This window comes from Benincasa hispida, chromosome 9 (genome assembly GCF_027475165.1).
Source record: "Benincasa hispida cultivar pf3 chromosome 9, pf3_genome.v1.1, whole genome shotgun sequence".
Lineage (NCBI taxonomy): Eukaryota > Viridiplantae > Streptophyta > Magnoliopsida > Cucurbitales > Cucurbitaceae > Benincasa > Benincasa hispida.
The window spans coordinates 21,080,577-21,102,961 of record NC_143486.1 but is presented as its reverse complement, the minus strand read 5'-3'; the positions used below and the strand labels follow the sequence as shown (position 1 = coordinate 21,102,961).

The 22,385-nt window shown below is 33.4% G+C and overlaps 1 protein-coding gene across 1 annotated transcript; it reads left to right on the top strand.

Moving 5' to 3' along the window:
* Window positions 1–314: 314 nt before the first annotated feature.
* LOC120086804 (universal stress protein PHOS32-like) lies at window positions 315–4,786 on the top strand. The gene is made up of 4 exons (XM_039043595.2): window positions 315–618; window positions 730–833; window positions 990–1,114; window positions 4,512–4,786. The coding sequence occupies exons 1-4, from the start codon at window positions 438–440 to the stop codon at window positions 4,600–4,602; spliced, it is 501 nt and encodes a 166-aa protein (XP_038899523.1). The 5' UTR covers window positions 315–437; the 3' UTR covers window positions 4,603–4,786.
* The last annotated feature ends 17,599 nt before the right edge of the window (window positions 4,787–22,385 follow it).

Sequence of the window (22,385 nt, the reverse complement as noted above, 5' to 3'; positions counted from 1 at the left end):
AAAGAAAAAATCAAAAATGTTTTTGAAATTTTAGTAGAATGCATTAAAGATGAACACTACCCGAAATGTATCTAACTACTTGTCTATGGTGACGAAATGCATTGAAAAGGGTTCTCTAGGGTGACGAAATGCATCTAAATACTTTTCAACAATAAAATGGTGAAATATTTTTCGTAATAATGTAGTGTATATAAGGTATTGGAAATATTCCTGAAACTCTTTCAATTTTCCATATACTCGTGGAATCTGCTGGTAGCCAGGTGTACGGATGTGTCGCATTCATTCAGTGACATGTTAACCTCTCCTTTCGGTTTTTTCCGGGACCGCATGATCTGCCACGTGGACCAAAAATCCCCTTTAAAATTGACGCCGTCTTCATCTCCGATTTAAACCGCTTCACAGCCAAGAAAACCAGCGGCGGCGGGAGACTCTTTCCGATGGCGACAGAGGAGAAGCCAGTTATAGTGATCGGAGTCGACGACAGCGAATACGCAACCTACGCTTTGGAGTGGACACTCGACCACTTCTTCGCTTCAACGCCAAATCCTCCGTTCAAGCTCGTCGTCGTCTACGCCAAACCGTTTCCCGACATCTTCGTCGGCGTCGGCGGACCTGGAAGTAAGATCGATCGATATCGCTTCTCTGTGAATAGATTTAGTTTCAAATCGCTGATCGTTGATTTATGCTTGGTTTAGCGACTTGGTAGTGAATCCAGAAATTTGTAAACAGTGATTGTAGGATCGGCTGGAAGTTACCAGTTCCTGAACGAGGATTTGAAGAAGAAAGCTGCGTTGGTCATTGCAACTGCGAGAGGAATCTGCGAATCCAAATCGGTAATTAACAGGATCGAGTTTAATTGCTTGATTATGAATGATATAAATCGAAATGGAATTAGAATAGAATTCGATTATAAATTCCCGAGGAATTTTGTGTGAGTTTGATCAGTTTATTGGATTGATGAATTGGGAATTTGGAATGGAAAATTGCAGTTGAATATTGAAGTGAAATATGAGGTGGATGAAGGAGATGCTAGGTATGTGCTGTGTCAAGCGGTGGAAAAGCACAGGGCTTCAATGCTGGTGGTGGGAAGCCATGGCTATGGAGCTGTCAAGAGGTACTTTGTTTAACCCCATTTTAGAGGGAAAGAAAAACAAAAAAATGAATGTGGAAGCTAGCCTAAAAGCTAACTCTATATATACTTGTGAAAGATTTGGTCTCTAAAAATAAAACATACCTTCTCACAGGCGGCTCAGGAGCCGCCACGTGGCTCATCTTTATGGTGCCAGGTGGTAACCCATATCTTTTTTTTTTTTTTTTTCTCTGGCTTTACACGATTTTTATGATTTTTATTCTCTTCTTTTCACAGTTATTTTCCTTTCTTTTCTTTTCTTTTCTTTTCATTTACATGACAATGGTATTTATTGTTTTTTTAATCATTGACAATATCACTTTTGATTTTAAATTTGTATATATTTTTTATTCTCTTTTCTCATTTATACATCACTAATTATTTTCAATTAATCGATTAAAATTTTAAATTTTAAAACAATAAGGTGAAAAATATCTTTATAAGCTAAAGAACGACAATTACATAATCAATCTTTATATATATATATATATATATAAATTTTTATCTTCTTGTTTATTTTTATCACAATATAGCCTACAAAACAACATAAGAAATATGTTTCATAACAAAAAAATAATAATAATAATAATAATAAATTATTTGAACAATATCAATCTTATTTTAAACCCTAAACATACTGCATAATATCATTTATTTTCATAAATAAACAAGCAGGCAAGATTTTTGTAAATTCGAATCATTCAATCGAGATTTTCAAAATCATTTATTTCTTAATTCTTCTCCTATTTTAGAGTAATTGAGAAGTCTAATTCAAATGAATTAACAACGAAAGTCGATGAAATTCTCGATTGAATTAGAAAATATATATAAATTTAAAATCAAAATTGATATTCTCAATAATTGATTAGAGAGAAAAAGAAAAAGGAAAAAACCGTGAAAAGAAAAGAGAATCTTAAAAATGGTGTAAGACCAGGAAAAAAGGGAAATTGGTTAGCACATGGCACTATAACGATGAGCCACCTCGCGGTTTCCAGGAGCTGGTGAGTACGTAAGTTCTTCCCATAAAATTTTGCCTTATTATCCGAGCTAATTTATAAACAAAATGCAATTGAACTGTTTACTCCTAAACTCTCCAAAAAGTATATATGTATATATATTCTTACATTTTGGTTGGAACCTGTCCTCTAAGCTTTGAAAAGTTATGAAAATATATCCAAAATTATATATATATAAAAAAAAGGGTTGAAAAATACCTTTATTTAGTATATGAATAAAACTCTTTAATACTTGGTTGAAAAATAACTCTAATTTTTTTTTTTTAAAAAAAAAAACTCATTGAAGTTTCTTGAATTTGGGGGAAAATATCATTGTAATCTCCAAATTTTTACCCTAATTTTTACCCCATTTTTCTCAGCAACAAAACTTCATTTTTAAATATAAAATCTCCAAAATCTAAAATTAAAATTAAAATTTTCCTTTAAAGTTTTTTATATATGACTTATTAACGTGGTTGAAAATATCAACCTCGATAGAAATATGACCCTCATTTTATAGAAATATCAATGGAATTATCGATATCAATGAAAATTTAAGGGAATTTTATGGAAAATTGATAAAAAATTGATAGAATGAAACTTTGATGGTAATCGAAGTGCATTATAATTGACCATTTTGAATTATCATTCTTATAGGGTAAGACAACATTTAAATGTATATGGTAAAATATTTGTGTGAATGATGCATGAGCATAAATCTAACAAAGAAATGGAGAATTACAAGATAATGGAAAGAAAGAAGTAAAAGAAAAATTCTAAAAATAGATAGAGCATAAGAAAAAATGAGAGAAGAAAAAATGAGAGAGTTTGAGGTGAAAAAAATGTGAAAACTCAAGGGAAAATATTTGAATGAAAATATGTGGTTTGTTGAAAACATTTTTTTTAATGGAAAAGGGGAGAAAACTTTAATTGAGTTAACATAGAATTGCTTAAAAAAAATCGAAGTTTCGAGAAATTAGGAAATTTCTAAATTTCTAAATTTTCCCTCATCAAAATTTCGAGTTTATTAACATACATTTAAGTTCTAGGTCATTTCATTATTTTTAGAGAAATAAGATTTATTGATAGTTTTTATTCATATATTAACAATAAAGATATTTTAATAATATTATTATTATTATTTTAAGTTTAAGTTTCCAACAAAATATTTGTTTTTATGGCAATGATATATTTTTTTCCAAACTCTTTTAAGAAGTTTAAGAGTATTTATAAAATTTTTTAACACCGATTGTTCAAAGATTACAATTCTACTACTATTGTTCTTAATTTGGATGCTTTCATATAACCCTCTTGGGATTATCTCTTATCCTTGGTACTTTTTCTATATTATTAATTGAATATCAATGAAGAGTAGTGAGAGGTGATGAGGGTGCTAGATTGTGTTAATCTAGTTGGGATACGCTAGTGCACCCGTGACTAAAGATATCTATTTACTCCACGAAGTCGGGACTTCGTGGGACTCGTCCCGAAAAAGATGGAAAATCCCTGGTTGGAAGGGGAATAGGGAAGGGAGCAATGAAAAATTTCTTCCCGTTGACTAAATGGGGATGGGGAATACATTTTCCGTCCCCGACCCCGATTGCCCACATCTAATGGGAAAAAAATATATTTTCTATATATATATAAATTTACATTATGTGAGTAACATTGAATTTATTTTATTAGTTTTTTTAAATAATTTTAATCGATTATTTTAAAATGCTTCAAAGTTATATTTCTAACTCATATGCTTCGAAATATATATTTTTTAATATTTAAAATTTTATTGTTTTTAAGATCTAAATATGGTTATATTTAAGGGGAAAGTTTAGATTTATAATATTTAAAATGATTCATTTAATATATACAATTTTATAAGGTTGTGACCAAAATTTACCGAATGAATAGATTTAAAAGATATAAATGGGAAATTTTTTTCCCACGGAGAATCCGATCCCTTTCTTGGAATCCTCACCTTGATTCTCACGGAAGAATGGGGAAGTCTTTCTGTCTTTACCCGGTTCCCTGAACATCTCTATTTGTGACCCACAACACGTATCTTTTTGAAAAATATATTTATGAAATTTTTTAAGATTCAAGAATATTCTCGACACATTAAACATTTAAGGTTTTGTTATACAAAAATTTTTGTTGGATAATTATTTGATTTTTAGAAGAAGAATGGTTTACTACACTTCTTTTTATGGTTTTTGATATATTTGTTTGCACATAATTTTGTAAGTTTTTTCACATTTCTTAGAAACCAAGGAATTGGTTTTTGGAAACAAGAGTAAGGCCAGTAGTGAATTAAAGCTTAAATTAATAAATTAGTTAAGAAATAAGATAAAGTGAATGGGGTTGAATTGAAATGGATGATATATATGCAGGGCGTTTTTGGGGAGTGTGAGTGACTATTGCGCTCATCAAGCTTCATGTACTGTCATGATTGTCAAGATGCTCAAAACCAAGGAAGGTTGACTCAGTTGAATGAATAAATCAATAAACCCCTTTTCTTTATGGCTGGAATATGATATGAAATAAACAGTAGCTTTCCATAAATATTTCTCTTTTTTTTTTTCTTCCTTCCTCCTTTGGTTCTTTAAAAAGTATATTGTAGAATTATTCTCTTTTAAGTTAAGTAATGTTGTTCCATATTATACATTTTGCTAAGGTGGTTCTACAATGCCCTAATAGTTAATGCTACAAGTTGTATAATGTTACAGTAATAACATAGCTCAGAATTTGTTACACATATCTTTCTTCACTAATTTTCTTTTTCTAGTGGCCACATCGGCTTTTATCGAGCTTTTTCACCTCAAGTGAAATCATCCCATGGCAGATCTCTTTTTTAGATTTGAGGAACTTGCTATTCCTGCTTGTGGAACAATAAAACTCGAGTTGAATTTAACTGTTCCACGGTAGATTCTGTGATAAATTGATTCTTCTGTGATGTATTCGAGGGAATCAAATTTTTCGTGATGTATTCGAGGGAATCGAATTTTTCGTGGAAGCGTGTGACTGTCATACAATTTGAATTCAATTTATGTACTCTGAAAAAATAGTAAAGAATGCATGGATAAACATACGAGAAGCCTAAGCATGTTTTCTACAGAGGAATTATGGAAGAGAAGATTTACTCTTGAGGAATAAGAATTAAATTCTACGATAAGATCACGAGCAAATTCTCTCTAGAACAACTAGAACTATTCCTCCAAAAAGGATATCATCAGGTAGTAACTTTGTTATTCTCAAGGTAACGAAATTTAAATGTGTGGACTCCAAACGTTTTTGGCAGAGGGAATTTTCTAGGTATGTTGAGAGAGAGATCTTTGAGTTTTCTTGCAAAAAGTAGTGATTTTCTAAAAAATCACAGATGAGAGGAGAGTGTTACAATAACTTCTTCTCACAATCTACCACCATAATTTCCATAAAATGGGGATCTATCATTTATATTATTAAAATGATATAATTTGTATATCATATGGAACATGCATTATAGTCATATTATAATGCAACTCTCTCTTATAATTTTAATAATCACATTCATATTGAATTCTAATCTATAGTTTTTAGATAAATCTTATGTCCATATGCTCACATATTATATAGTTTTAATTATGAATCATATTTATAATTAATTATATATCATAATGTATCCATATACATTATATATTATATTAAATATATTATTATAATCAATTACTTAAATTTTCATAAATAATTTGAACCATTTAAATAACTTTCAAAACAATTATTCCTTATTTTTATCCTTAGTGATCTAACAAGGGAATCTTATGGATCTACAGATTAGAAGTTTCAATGATACGAGATTAATCAATTAAATTCTTTAATTGGATTAATCAACATTCATTAACAGTTGGTCACTCCACTAAAGACTGACAACTACACTCTTCGCATTATATATATATTTATGTATCTACTAGATATAACCAATCAACAGTTAGTTGACTTTTTACAAATTGCTCGTAACTACACCTGGGTCAAAATTATCGTTTTACCTCTATAGTTATAGTAACTCCTTAAATTTCACTGATTCCTCTAATGAACAAATAATTTATAGTCCAACTATAAACTAACCTCTCTCGAGCCAATGAGAGAGTGAAACCTCATTGTTTAAGACTCAAAAATCAGTTATTGAGGGAGCAATTTATCTACTTTTCCTATCTAAGGGAATAAGTGAATTCTATCTTGTGTAGTTGTATTTTCAGCTCTCTACTTGAACAAATTCCCAAAATGGTAGACATATTGAGTTGGTGAAATAGGTCACTCTCACCCATACAAACCAAAAGATTTCCCACATAGACAAGAGTTCACAACTCACTCAGGATTAAGGCCAAGTCATCTATGTTCATCCTAGTGAGAAGTTAGTTTCTACCAGCAACGATGTTATATTGAGAAACTAATCATTTTGTGGTCTGATCTTGTATAAATTTTTTATACATGATACTCCCACTCACATGTCTCCACATGAACCATATGAATCATATCATCTGTAACACTTAAAACTCATGTAACAATTGCACTGTAGGCCATCGGTCGTATCTGCAGTGTCACCAGGATATGACACCCAATCTTAACAATATACTGCAGAGCTTTTAAGTTATTACTTGAACATGATTTACTCGTATGTCTACACATACTATGCAAGTTACATTAAACAACCTTGGATCTTAGTTTATTGGATTGAGTTAATGCTATATAAACGTCAAATAAAATACTCCTTACTTTATTAAATAAATAATTTGTATTTACAAACTATAAACTACAAGATCCATAAGATTTAGGATACTAAGTCCAACAGTATCAAAATCTGAAGATATACCAACTTGTCATATCCCCTCCCAAATTACCCTCTTAAGCTATTAGGTGTGAAGATAGCAAACATCAACCTTTTTATGACATTTGTTATCCACTTGCTTCCTGCGTAATATGATATTTGACGATACATATTTATGCATTTACATGATAACATACAACCTCATAGGCATTCCAAAACTTCAAATAACCTATACGTGGCTCCAATATACATGAATATTTACAAATATATACAACCAGATAGTTTTTTTCTCATTCCCAACTAAAATGTTTACATGCTCGACCATGCCAAAACTATATATGTTTTAAGAAAACTAAGAGAACTTGGGTTATTTGATAACTTGATGCCATGACAGACTGGATTGAGGTAGGCTAACGTTGGGAACTTTTTCACTACTAAACGAAAAGGGAGCATTTAAAAAGAGTAAGTTGGAAAGCCTAGTGAGTGATGAGTTTAAAACAATAATGTTTGTAAACATATATAAGCATTTCATTCCATAAATTTGATGAACATTTCATAAATTCAGAGTTCACAAATCATGCTTAAGAAAATTTACTAACATCAGTGAACCTTAAAACATAATAAATCATTTTCATACTTTCATCATTCAAAAAGTCACATTAGATTTGTACCTAAAATCTTAGTTGAGGTAGAGCAAGGTCAATACACTCAACGTTAATAGCTTTAGCTACTGTCGAATAAACTCAATAAAATCAACGTCGATAACTCTCATACATGCACGCAGAAATGCATCTAAATGGCTTAGCACCCCTTTACACGGCTCAAAGCCTATTTTTATGCCAAGGTGGGTTCCAAAGACCTATATTATACTTATATATTGGACTTCCTGGATACCTTCTTCTATTCTTGATTATCAAGAACCCTTAATAGCATATCTAGGATATAGGTTTGAAAATTATTCTTCACATGCTTAAGCAAATCCATGAACAATCTTTAGATAAAGATCATGAAGAATAAGTTATGTTTCCTTTATAAACATGTCAATTCAGGAATAGGCTATCAAAGCTTAATTTAAATGAATCGTGCTCAAGACATAACATTTTTAAGATAGATCATCAAACTTATAATAAGTAAATCATGCTTAAAACTATTGCATTCTCACTTTACAAACTCATTTTCAAAGAAATCATAGTCATAAATCATGAAAATTAGATTATAACCCTTGGTTACTAGACTATCCCTTAATTCTCATATCCTTCAAATAATCCATATAGATATTCTCCTTAGATTATATTTAACTCTTAAAATATCCTTAGAATCCATACTTAGTCATTTTAAGGCAATAATATCATAAACACGCCAAATTAGCCCTACCTCCAACTTACCAATTTTAATGCTCAAGTAAACGCCTAAAATCACTAAATGACTAAGACAAGGCATTCGGGTTAATTGATGGGCAGCTAACTACACGACAAGGATTAGGTGTGGGTGCTGGGATTGCACACCAGGTAGGCTAATGGGCGGCAACTCATGCACAAGGTATCGAGTGTGCGCAGAGGCAGGATGTGCAAGCATTGGACGTCTATTGTTGTGTACTGAGTGGCTTGATGGGCATTAAGTGTGCAAGCGAGTGAGGCGTATCACTGGGCAAGTGGGCACGTGAATACAATGTTGAATGCGCAGATGGGAGCTGCTGGCTGCACGGATGCACAATGTGCGCAGGCTCAAGGCATGGACGTGCGTAAGGTGCCGAATGTCATTCAATTCATCTTGGCTCCACCACAGCTTGGTTTTTTTTTCAAATTTCAGTCGACAACCCTCTACTCAATTCCTTTTTTTTTCTATTGAAATTTCAATTCATTTTTTCTATCATTTCTAGTCATTTTAAACACAAACTTCTTTCATAAACCTCTTAAACAACTTTTAAACTGACTTACCTTCATATCTGAGCATTTAAATCCTCTCCCATGGCTTAAAATGCACCAAACACTTCATCTTGCTCAATTTTGCTCAAATTTCATACTAGTTGCTGATTTTCTTCAATTTTCATCAACTTTCCGGTCGAATTTCACTATGGCAGCTCTACTTCATCCTCCTTCGATCACTCTCTAGTTTGGTCGAAGAAATTTGAAGAGTGCACGAGTGAATTACAAAAACCGACTCAATCTTTTTCACCTTATTTATACCACCAACAACCACTTCTCTTCCACATTTCAATATTTGCCAACTCATCCTTCCTCTACTTAGCCAACAACTTTTGTTTAGCCTCTTCCTCGGCCACTTTAAACACTAAATAAATAAATAACAACTTCATTTAATTTCCACTAAATTTCATTTAACAAATTGAAACTTCAATCCCCAAATCAATAAGCCTCTCGATACTTCTTTCCATCACTAACACTTAAATTATGACTAATTCCCTTTTCCCATAACCATTCATGCCTAACAACCATTTTAACACATTTCCTTTAATTTTCAACTTAACATTTAGACCCAAAGTGAAAGAACTCTTATTCAAGAGTACCTATAAGCGGAAGCGGATCTTTCCAATTCATTGTGACAGAATTATCGCATATACATTCAAACATGTTTTCATGATACAAAAGGGATCAAGAAAACATACCAGATGAAGATTTCTTCTTCACAGCGAGTCTGAAGCCAACTGTCTACCTCGAACAGTCACCAATCGGATAGAAGGAATCGGAGAAGACAACACCACTTAGAGCCCTCAGTATTCTTGGAGTGAGAATCCAAAGTGTGGGCTTTGTTCGGATTTGGTAGAGGGAAGGAGGAAGAGAAACTGTACATAACGATCAAGCAAGTGGGAGATGCGGTCGTCTATCGCATAGACAATATGCTTGATCGTTTAGGTAAAGTATACGATCGTATAGCAAAAGTAAGCGATCGTCTATACGATCGTGTAGGAAAAGAGTGAGCGATCGTCCAAAACAATCGTGTAGGAAAAACTAAGCGATCGTCTATACGATCGTTTAGTAAATACTGGGAGTTAAACGATCGCTTAGGAAAAAGGTAAACGATCATTTAGGTAATAGCGCGCGACGGTGTAATCGGTATGTGATCGCTTAACAATATCATATATGTAAGCGGTCGTGCAGTCCCTATCGTATAGGCACTGATTTTCTAAATGATGACACTATCTTTTTCACAATACCCGCACACCCCGTCTGCTATTTATAATGCCCTCATCTGTTATTTTAAACGAAGAGGCGCCTTCCCATTTCCTTTATAATCGTCCAATGAATGTGATCTTATCACATTCGTAACTTATAAACTAATATCAAATATTAATTATAATATTTTTTAAGTTAATTATATCATATTTAATTAACTCGTTCAATTATATCATATATAATCGAACTCTCTCTTGTCAATTTGAACATTTCAAATTGATCCAAAAACTGACTCTCAACTTGTATCCAAGCTACCAAGGGGACCTTATGAACCTATGGCTCGAAGTTCCAACGGTACGTGAATAGCTTACTAAACTCTTTAGTCATGATATCTACCATCCGTTAACTGCCAGGTATTCCACTAAAGACCGACAGTTGAACTCTTCTTGCCATAGATGTATTTCTATATCCATTGGATATAACCAATCATTAGTACGATGACCCTTCAAAGATGCTCGTAATTACAGCAGGCCAATTTACCATTTTGCCCCTGTAATTACATCTTCCTCCTTAAATACCACTGATCCCTCTAATGAACAATACAACATAGTCCTATTATGTGTGAACACCTCTCGGTCCATAAGAAGGTGTGTGGCGCCACATCGTTCAAGCACTGAAATCAGCCCTTAAGGGAGTTATCTATCTACTTACCCCTACCTCGAGAAAGGAATGAATTCCATCTTATGTAGCTGAGTTCCCAGCTCCCAAATCAGACGAATCCCCAAAATGGTAGGTTTGAGTCGACGTTCTGGTCGCTCGCACCCATGCAAATCAAAGGACCGCCCTCAATGGTAGGAGTTCCCAACTCACTCAGGATTGAGATCATGTTACCTATGGTCATCCTACTGAAGTGAAGTCTCAGTTATGAACATTGTTATATAACGAAACGTTAACACTTCGTGTTGAGGTCTTATACAAACTCTTTGTATAGGACGCCCCCGCTCGCATGTCCCCTACACGAATGATCAGGATCAGACCATCTGTGACAAGTCATAACACTTGTGACCATTCCACAAAGCGAGCCGCATCCGTAGCGTTACCAGGATAAGGTTTCTCTCCTATATCCATATACTACAGACCATTTTGGTTATCACTAAAGACATGATCCACTTGTATGTCACCACATACATGCTTGAGTCACATACAAATAACCAGGTATTTTATGTTTATTGGTTTGTGGTAAAATCTAAATGTCCAAAGTTAAGTAGTGAAGTAAATATCATTTATATTATACATCATAAGTGTTCGTACAAAGTTGTTTATAAACTACTGGACACGAGACTTTAGGGCACAAACTCTATTCCTTTGTTTTTCTATTGAAATTTCAATGCATTTTTTCTATCATTTCCAGTCATTTTAAACACAAATTTCTTTCATAAACCTCTTAAACAACCTTTAAACTGACTTACCTTCATATTTGAGCATCTAAATCCTCTCAATGGCTTAAAATGCACCAAACACTTCATCTTGATCAGTTTTGCTCGAATTTCAGACTAGTTGCTGATTTTCTTCAATTTTCATCAACTTTCTGATCGAATTTCACTATGGTAGCTCTACTTCGTCCTCCTTCGATCACTCTCTAATTTGGTCGAAGAAATTTGAAGATTGCACGAGTTAGTTATAAAAACCGACTCAATCTTTTTCACCTTATTTATACCACCAACAACCACTTCTCTTCCACATTTCAATGTTAGCCAACTCCTCCTTCCTCTGCTTAGCCCACAACTTTTGTTTAGGCTCTTCCTCGGCCACTTTAAACACTAAAGAAATAAATAACAACTTCATTTAATTTCCACTAGATTTCATTTAACAAATTGAAACTTCAATCCTCAAATCAATAAGCCTCTTGATACTCTTTTCCATCACCAACACTTAAACTATAACTAATTCCCTTTCCCCTTAACCATTCATGCCTAACAACCTTTTTAACACATTACCTTTAAATTTTCAACTTAACATTTAGACCCAAGGTTCTCTTTAACATCTCAACTAAAATAATCGAATTCATCTAGAAATTGGGTAAACGTCGTACATATGAAGTTCAATTTTGAAAAAAAATCAAAACCATGGAAGAACATACAGTATTATGTACAATAGGATAAACAAAATAAAACCTACAAGCATACTTTCTATAGAGGAATGAAGGGAATAGAATAACTTACACTCGAAGAATTACTACTTCTCGAGATTTTCTCCAAAGATCACAAATACAGGCACACCTTCCCTTGAACAGAACAAGAATAACACAACATCACCTTTGAACACCACTACGTGGAAACCTTACTATTCTCTGATAAAGGATAAAGATGTGTAGGCTCTTTAGATTTTTGGAGGAAAAAATAAAAGTAAATTGTAGAGAAGATGAGAGAATTTTCTTGAGAGAGATTTTTGGAATTCCTTAACTTCTGTTCATCCACCCCCTTTGTATTCACAATACAAATGAAGAAGGGATGATGAGGGAGTTAAATAACTCCCCACGTGAAGACAAGAAAAAAAATAACTCTTCTGTAACGGGGAGTTATTAATATTATATAAAACATAATAATAATAATATATAATACTAAATATATAATTAATTAACCAAACCTTTTAATTAATTAACTATGTATTATGCATCTTAATGATATTAAATTGCAATTCTCTCTTATAATCTATAGTTTTAATATAAATCTCATTCACATTAATTTTAACCTATAGTATTTATATGAACCTTATTCATATAAATAAGATTTGAATCTTACTCCGATATTTATCTCTCACATAATATATAGTTTTAATTATAAATTATATTTATAATTAACTATATACTTTAATATATCAATTTATATTAGAATTTATATTAATCATATTAATATAATTAATACCTTTAATTTCCTCCAGAAATTTGAACAATTCAAATTATTCCAAAAACAATTATCCCTTGTTTTATCTTTAGTGAGCTAGCAAGGGGATCTTATGAACCTACAAATTAGAAGCTCAAATGATACGAGATTAATTAATTAAACTCTTTAATTAAATTAATCAACATTCATTAACTGTCGATCACTCTACTAAAGATTGGCAGTTGCACTCTTCGCAGTGTAGACATATGTGTCCACGGATATAACCAATCAATAGTAAGTTGACCTTTCACGAATTGTTCATAAGTACAACTGGGTCTAATTACTGTTTTACCCTAGTAATTACATCTAATTTCTTAAGTACCACCGATCCCTCTAAAGAACAATTACTTTTAGTTCCACTATAAAGTAGACGCCTTTTTGACAAGTGAGAGGGTTGTTGGGATGATGCCCTAAACTCTCGTGTCATGTAGTTTGTAAACACAGTTTTGAATGAACGCTAGTGATGTATAATATATGATATTTTCTTCACTACTTGTCTTTGAATATTGGATGTTTTATTTGCTTCACCACAAACCAATAAACTAAAATCTATGGTCGTCGTTATGTAACTTAAGCATGTATGTGGAGACATACAAGTGGATCATGTCTTAAGTGATAACTAAAATAGTATGTAGTATATGGATATAAGAGGAAAACCTTATCCTGGTAACGCTACGGTTGCGGCCCGCTTTGTAGAATAGTTACAAATGTTGTGACTTGATACAGATGGTCTGATCCTGATCATTCATGTGGAGACATGTGAGCAGGGCGTCCTATACAAAGAGTTTGTATAAGACATGACCACGAAGTGTTAACATCTCGTTATATAATGTCGTTCATGACAGAGACTTCACTTCACTAGGATGACCATAGGTAACATGACCTCAATCCTGAGTGAGTTGGGAACTTCTGCTTTTGAGGGCGGACCTTTGATTTGCATGGGTGCGGTGGCCAGGTCGCTGACTCAAACCTACCACTTTGGGGATTCGCCTGATTTGGGATCTGGAAACTCAGCTACACAAGATGGAATTCGCTCCTTCCCCGAAGTAGGGGTAAGTAGATAGGTTGCTCCCTAAAGGACTGATCCTGGGGCTTAAACGATGTGGTACCACACACCTTCTCATGGCCAGAGAGGTATCCACACATAGTAGGACTATGTTATATTGTTCATTAGAGGAATTAGTGGTACTTAAGGAGTTAGATGTAACTATAGGGGCAAAACGATAAATTGGCCTAGTTGTACTTACGAGCATCTATGAAGAGTTGTCGTATTGTTGATTGGTTATATCTAATGGACACAAAAATATATCTATGGTAAGAAGAGTTCAGCTATCGATTTTTAGTGGAATGCCTGACAGTTAACGGATGGTGGATCTCGTGGCTAAAGAGTTTAGTCAGTTATTCACGTACCGTTGAAGTTTCGAGCCATAAGGTCCCATTGGTAGCTCAATGGATTCAAGTTGAGAATAAGTTTTTGGGTCAGTTGAAAATGTTCAAATTGACAAGAGAGAGTTTGATTATATATGATATGATTGAACTAGTTAATTATATATGATATGATTGACATTATGTATGAGATACATTAATTGGAGGAAAATGGATATAAATATGATTTATATCTAGTGGAGGAGAAAACACTATGGTTTATATGTGATATTAAACTATAAGTTAATGAATATAATATGATTATATTTATTATTTTAATTGGATAATTATAGGATAATTGTGTCCGCCGTCTTCTCTGTAACCGTGTGTTAGTGGGAGGTTCTATTTAGTTTTCGTAACTGAAGAATAAGATAAAAATCGTTTTCATTTTGTAAAAGATCACGTAATTTGCTCAAGCAAAGTGTATACTGCCTAACGCATAGCAAACCAAGAGACTATATGATAGCTCAAAGTTACTACACGATCGTATACACACGCGCCTCTTTGTAAACAATCGTCTAGCGTCGAGCGTTTACTAAATGATCATTTATACGATCGCAGCCTATTATGTACTTTCTTCTAAACGATCAAACATTGTCTATACGATAGACCCTACCCTTCTTCCACTTGCTTGGTCGTTGTATACGATCTTCATTTCCTCCTCCCCTCTACCAAATTCCAATAGAGCTCACACTTTGGATTCTCACACCGAGAATATTGATGGTTCTAAGTGGTGTTGTCATTCCCATTGTTCTTTTATTCGTGTAGAGGCTGTTTGTGAGTAAACAACCGGTGGTTCTGGTGAACGACTGCGTGGACGTTCCAGCGAGAGCGAGAGGAGAAATCCCTGTTCGAGAGAACGAGTTTTGCTGAAGGAGAGTCTTCAACTGGTACATATTCGTTCTCTTATTATTTATTTGTTAAAAGAATGTCGGTAATTTGTAGTATATTGCATATCTATTCTATTATAATGTAAATGCGGTAATTTTGTCACAATGTATTTGGAACGATCCGCTTCTGCTTAGAGGTATTCTTGTATAAGAGTTCCTTCAAGAGTGAGGTGCCTCATTGTTCAAAACTTGGAATTAGCCCTTAAGAGAGCAATTCATCTACTTTCCCTCAAGATGGAAAGGAGTGAATTCTATCTTGTATACATATCCCCAAAATGGTAGGCTTATTGAACAGGTAAAAATCGGTCGCTCTCACCCATACAGATCAAAGGATCGCTCTCATAGACCAAAGTTTACAACTCATTCAAGATTAAGGTCAAGTCACCTATAATCCTAGTGAAATGTTAATCTCTTCAAATAACGACGTTATAAAGAGAGACTAATCATTTCACAGTTCAGTCTTCTACAAACTCTTTGTATAGGATACACTCACTCACATTTCTCTACATGAATTATCAGGATTATATCATTTGGAACACTTCACAACTATTGTAACAATTACAAAGTGGGTCGTCTTCATAGTGACACCAAGATAAGGTATCCAACCTTATCCATATACTAAAGACCATTTAGGCTATTACTTAAACATGATTCACTTGTATGTCAACCATGATCCTGTTTTCTTCCATTGCTTGTTTTTGTATTCCAACTGAAGGATCTCTTACCGAAGAGATCTTACCGAAGAGATCCATGAGCGCGTTCGGATCGCTCCAATTTCACAGTGACCGAAATATAACAATATACATTCACACACACAGTTATGCAAACAAAACTTAATTAACGACATGCTATGAACAAGATATAACAAGGGAGAGAGTGTCATAGCAGTTGAAGACAATCTTCAATCTTCGGAACTCAATGTAGTGGAACCCTCCACTCGATCAACCAACGTCCAGCAGCAGCGTCGACTACAAGAGCACGAACAACACAAAAACACGAACATCGGAGGGATGACACCATCAAAAAAGAGCCCCAGGTATTCTCGGAGTGAGAACCCAAAGTGTGGTCTTTGGTGAATTTGGTAGAGGAAGGAGGAAGCACGGATCGTGTAGGCGATAAGTAAGTGGGAGGGAAAACGGCGCTACCGCATAGCACGATGCTTATCATTTAGGAGACACTACACGATCGTGTAGGTTTTATTGAACAATCGTTTAGAAATGGTATACGATTGTTTAGCAAAATCGGTACACTATACGATCGTTTAGAAAAGCTATCCAATTATGTAGGAACTGGTGTGCGATCGTTTAGGCGCGAGGTAGACAATTGTTTAGACCCAAAGCAACTATCGTATAGGCTCTCGATTTTCTTAAACGGTCATTTTCTTTTCACCAATGCGCTCTTCTCTATTTCTTTTGGATGGACGATTGAACAAGAGATTCAAAATGAAACCATTTCATTTTTATTTCATCGATTACAATAATCAACGTTGCCTCACTAACCCACATCTAAACATGAAAAAAAATGGTTTAATTATCATATAATTAACCGATTAATTAATAATAAATATAATCATATTATATTTTTATCCTATAGTTTGATATCACATATCTACTATAGTATTTTCTCCTTTACTTGATATAAATCATATTTATATATAATTTCCTCCAAAATAATGTTTCTCATACATTTAGCCAATTATATCATATATAATTAACCAGTCCAATTATATCATATATAATCAATTCCTCTTATCAATTTGAACATTTCAAATTAACCTAAACACTGGTTCTCGACTTTATCCAAGCTACCCAGGGGACCTAATGAACCTGTGGCTTGAAGTTCCAACGGTCCGTGAATAGCTGACTAAACTTTTTAGCCACGAGATCCACCATCCGTTAACTGTCAGACATTCCACTAAAGACCAACAGCTGAACTCTTCTTACCACAGATATATTTCTGTGTCCTTCGGATATAACCAATCATGAGTACGATGACCCTTCACAGATGCTCGTAAGTATAGTTAGGCCAAATTATCATTTTACCCCTATAGTTACATTTCACTCTTTAAGTATCACTTATTCCTCTAATGAACAATACAACATAGTCCAACTATGTGTGAACACCTCTCGGGCCAAGAGAAGGTGTGTGGCGCCACATCGTTTAAGCCCCAAAATCAGCCCTTAAGGGAGTTATCTATCTACTTACCCTTGCCTCGGGGAATAAGTGAATTCCATCTTGTGTAGCTGAGTTTCCAGCTCCCAAATCAGATGAATCCCCAAAATGGTAGGTTTGAATCGGCGATCTGGCCACTCGCACCCATACAAATCAAAGGACCGCCCTAAATGGCAGGAGTGTTGAATTATGTCCTAAAACTCGTAGTTTGTAATATCATATTCTTATTCAATAAAGCTGTTATTGAAAATCTTTAGTAAAATTAAATTATATATTCATGAATCAAATAAACTAAGGATCCGAGGCTATTAAGTTTAAGTTTAAATTATATATAGTGACATAAATGTGGATAAAGTTCAAATATATAGCCAAAATGTTCTATAGTATATGAATAAAGTTGGACGCCTTATTCTGGGGACACTATGGATGTGGCCCATTTTGTAGTTAGTACAAACGATGTGATACTAAACTGTTCATGTGGAGATATGAAAGTGGGGGCATCCTATGTAAAGAGTTTACATAAGATTGAACCATGAAATAGTCACTTTTTACGTTCTAAATGCCGTTTTATGTATAAAAATGACTATTTCGTTAATTGATGACCTAGTAACTTAATCTTAATCATGAGCTAACTATGAATTCCTGTTCACTCGGAATTATCCTTAGATTTGCATAGTGAGGGCAACTCATTATCGTTGGCCCAATAAGCTTCCCATTTCAAGGGTAAAATCAGGTGGATAGCTGGGAACATAAGGTGTAAGACAGAATTCACTCCTACCTGTTATAAGAATAGTAGATAGGTTGTTCCCTTTAGTACTTAATCCAGGTCTTGAACAAGGGGCCCCACCCTCTCCTTGGCCCGAGAGGGATTCGGTTTATAGGTTGGATCTTAAACCAATTGTTCATTAGAGGATCAGTGGAACTTAAGGAACAAGATATAGTCTTAAGGGTAAAACGATTTTTTGACCCAGCCGAGATTACGAACAACCTATGAAGGATTAGCTTACTAATCATGGTTATATCATATGAACACAAATATATCTATAGTGAGGGGAGTGCAACTACGGGACTATGGTGGAATGATCTATTAATTAACGAATGTTGATTAGCTCCGTCTAAAAGAGTTTAGACAGCTAATCTCGGATCATTGGAGCCCATGATCTATAGGTCTATTAGGTTCCCTTACTAGCTCATATGGAATAAACTTAGAACAGTATGATAGAATGATTCGAATTATTCGAATTAGGTGAAGACAAATATATGTGATATAGTGGTTGGTTTTCCGTTTAGAGATACAACTTTAACGATTAAATGTGATTTAAATATCAAGAATATGAATATGTTCATATTTGGAAGCTTGGAAATAATGGAAATGGTCAAAGATGTAAAAAGTCAAAGAATTGACTTTTAACTTTGAAAAGTCAAACTTTGACTGGCCTTATATTTAAATGTGATTTGAATTTCAAGAAAATGAATACGGATTCATGCTCGGGAGGTCAAAATTAGTCAACACGAAAAAAACATAAAAAATCAAAATGTTGACTTTTCGGTCAAAATTTGACTTTGACAAAAGGACCATTTTTCCCTTTGACTAAAGTTAGTGGGAAAATCTAAATTTTGTTGGATAGTTCCACTAACAAGATAGTGGACTAGGTGTTGGCTTATAGTGGAGACATCAAGCCCACTTAGATAATGAATTTTGAGGTGTTGGGTTTTTATAAATTTGTTTCATACAATTTTTGCATGGCTTTTTTCTATAAATTTGGGCTTTCAAATTGGATAGAAAACTTTTGCAATTTTGTCAAAACTTGTTTCTAAATTGGGCTGAAAAAAACCCAAACCAAAAAGAAAAATCCTTCTCCTATTTCCATCTCTTTCTCTCTCTCGATTTCTTCATCCATCGGGTCCCACAATCCGATTCTGAGTCCAGAAAATAGTAGGTCAGCTCTAGTGGTTGTTTGGTTCGTGTTCAGGCAGAGATAGAAGCGTTTCGGGAGCTTTAAAGGTAATATTTCAAAAAACCCTAATTAATTAATTTAGGGTTATATGTTATTTTTGTACAATTAGAGTAAAATTGATCCTTTAATCCACTGCGCGTGCCTATTTTTCCATCAAGGAGTTCCCAACTCACTTAGGATTGAGGTCATGTTACCTATGGTCATCCTAGTGAAATAAAGTCTCTGTCAGGTGTTATATAACGAGACATTAACACTTTGTGGTCAGGTCTTATACAAACTCTTTATATAGGACGCCCCCACTCACATGTCCTCAACATGAATGATCAGGATTTGACCATCTGTGACAAATCACGACACTTATGACCATTCCACAAAGCAGACCACATCTATAGCGTTACTAGGATAAGGTTTCCCTCCTATATCCATATACTGCATACCATTTTGGTTATCACTCAAGACATGATCCACTTGTATGTCACCACATACATTTTTAAGTCACATACAGATAACCAGGGATTTTATGTTTATTGGTTTGTGGTAAAGCAAATAAAACAAGCAACTGAGCAAAAATACAAGATGTAAAGTAAATATCATATATTAACAACACAAACGTTCGTACAAACTGTTTACAAACTACAGGACACAAGACTTTAGGGCATCAACCCCAACACTAACAAGGTTGCTGTCGGAGCACGAATGTTAATTGCATGAAGGTGGTATTAAAGTTGGTTGTCGGAGTTTTTTGTCAGAGGTGATTGTCGAAGCCCCGAGTGGGTTGTTGAAGTTGCTCGTTCAAAGGTGGTCATTGAAGGTGTTCTTCATCAGAGTTTATAGTCGGAGGTGGTTGTCAAAGCGTACGAAGATGGTTGGAGTTGGTCATCAGAGTTTGTTTTCGAAGCCTGAAATTGGTCATTAGAGTTGGTAGTGCGAAGGTGGTCGTCGAAGTTGAGTCAACGGAGGTGGTTGTTGAAGTTCGGAATTGGTTGTTGGAGTTGGTCGCGTGAAGGTTGTCAAATCCCAGAGTTGGTCGTCAAAACTGTCATCGGAGGTGGTTGTCTAAGCTCAGATTTCGTCTTCGGAGTTGTCATCAGAGGTGGTTGTCTTCGGAGTTTTCATAGTGGTTTTCGAAGTCTAGAGTTAGTTCCTGAAATGTGACAATGGCCGATGGGTGAAGCTATTGAAAACATTGAAAGAAGGAAGAGTTGGTAAAATATATCAACTCAACTCCACCAACATTTAAAGTTGGTGGGCCAAACAATGAGTTGGTATATTATACCAACTCAACACAACTCATGTTCGTGAGCCAACACCCCCTTACTCTTTCTTGTTTATATTGTTTTATAGTTTAAATATAATTTAATTACATAATATAAAAGGTAGATAACTTGTATTAAAATATTAAGAAAACAATTATAAAAAATTATATTATATAATAAAAATGAGTTTGGATTTATTGTATTGTTTCTATCCTTCAAATATTGTTCAAATTTAATTAATAATGTTATTTGTCATCCGAGTCATTCACTTTAAATAATGTTTGATTCAAATTTAATTTAATTATATCATTTGTAAAGGTGATGTTGACTCAAATCTATTCTAATTATACTATTACGTAGTTATAGTAGTTGTTATTATGTAAAAGTAGAGTGGTCGTAAAATATTAAATTGAAACTAAATGCATATTCATGTTTTAGTAAGTTTATATATGGAAAAATTTTAATGGGTTTCGAATGTATTAAACCTAAAATTTTAAATTAAAATGATACTTATCCATGTATATTGCATATTTAATGGAAAAATTAAAAGAAGAAAAAAGGAGAAACATGTTTTAGATTTTGAAAACAATAAATGAGATGAAAAAATGAGATAGAAGAGAGGAAATAAAATGTTATCAAACAAACCTTTAAAATATCCATAAGTATTTCTATAAAATTTAAACTTCGTGCTAGCTAGTGTTTGATTGACATAAAAACAGTTTTCTTGTTTTTTCTTTTTTTTTTCTTTTTATTTTGTTATTTGATAATTAATTTAAAACAATAATATAAATTAATTATAACTTTTAGCATGTATGAAGGTTGCAACAAAAAAGAGAGGAAAAAAAACTAAGCATTAACTCCAGAACGATGACAACTCAGCATTGTCCCTTTTACTCTACATTAGTAAGGGGGGAAATTAAACAATGTGACAAATATATGTGAATTCAGTATATTTTCACAATAATAATATACAAGTTTAATTTCATAGCACATGTAATATGTCTTTTTTCTCTAATAAAATTATGCCAATTGAGTCGTGTTAGGCTAAAAAAAAGAAAGAAAGAAAGAAAAACGATCACGAGAGTGTTGTACCATCTTTTTTCACGCTAAAATTTTTCTTCCATAAACATTTTTCTAATGCTAATACATTCGAACTATTTTTTTAAAAAAAGTATATTGTGACTGATAAGCAATAAATCATTACAGTAGGGTGAGACCGTTTGTTTTGTAGAATCCAAAATTCTTATAGAATTAGCATTTGGATTATTACCTTTGTTTCGCGATAATTTAAAATGTTTAGGCATCTCAAGAGATTGTACAACACAATTACATATATCCAAATATTGTTAAATATCTGTAAAAATAATACACACAATAATAATACTAATTTCATATATATTCTTTAGTTTTTTTAATTTCATTTCATAATATAATTAACTTTAAAAATCTATTAAAATTATAATAAAAAATTAAGACATTTTTAGTTATTAATTTATTAAATAGAACAATAATAATAATACTAATTTGTAACCTAAAATGTTTACAATTTCAATATAAATATCAATTTTAATTGATTTTTGATAAAATACCAATTAAAAATGAAAATATAAACATACAGTTTCTCCGTGGACCTGTTTCCCTTCCTGAATGGAGATTTTTCGACCCGACTCTGATTGTCCAAAATGGAGA

Excerpts from the sequence above, each read along its gene's own strand:
- LOC120086804 (XM_039043595.2), top strand. The coding sequence starts at position 438 with ATGGCGACAGAGGAGAAGCCAGTTATAGTGATCGGAGTCGACGACAGC. Across the intron at positions 619-729 it reads CGGCGTCGGCGGACCTGGAA|TGATTGTAGGATCGGCTGGA; the intron begins GTAAGATCGATC and ends ATTTGTAAACAG. Across the intron at positions 834-989 it reads GAATCTGCGAATCCAAATCG|TTGAATATTGAAGTGAAATA; the intron begins GTAATTAACAGG and ends GGAAAATTGCAG.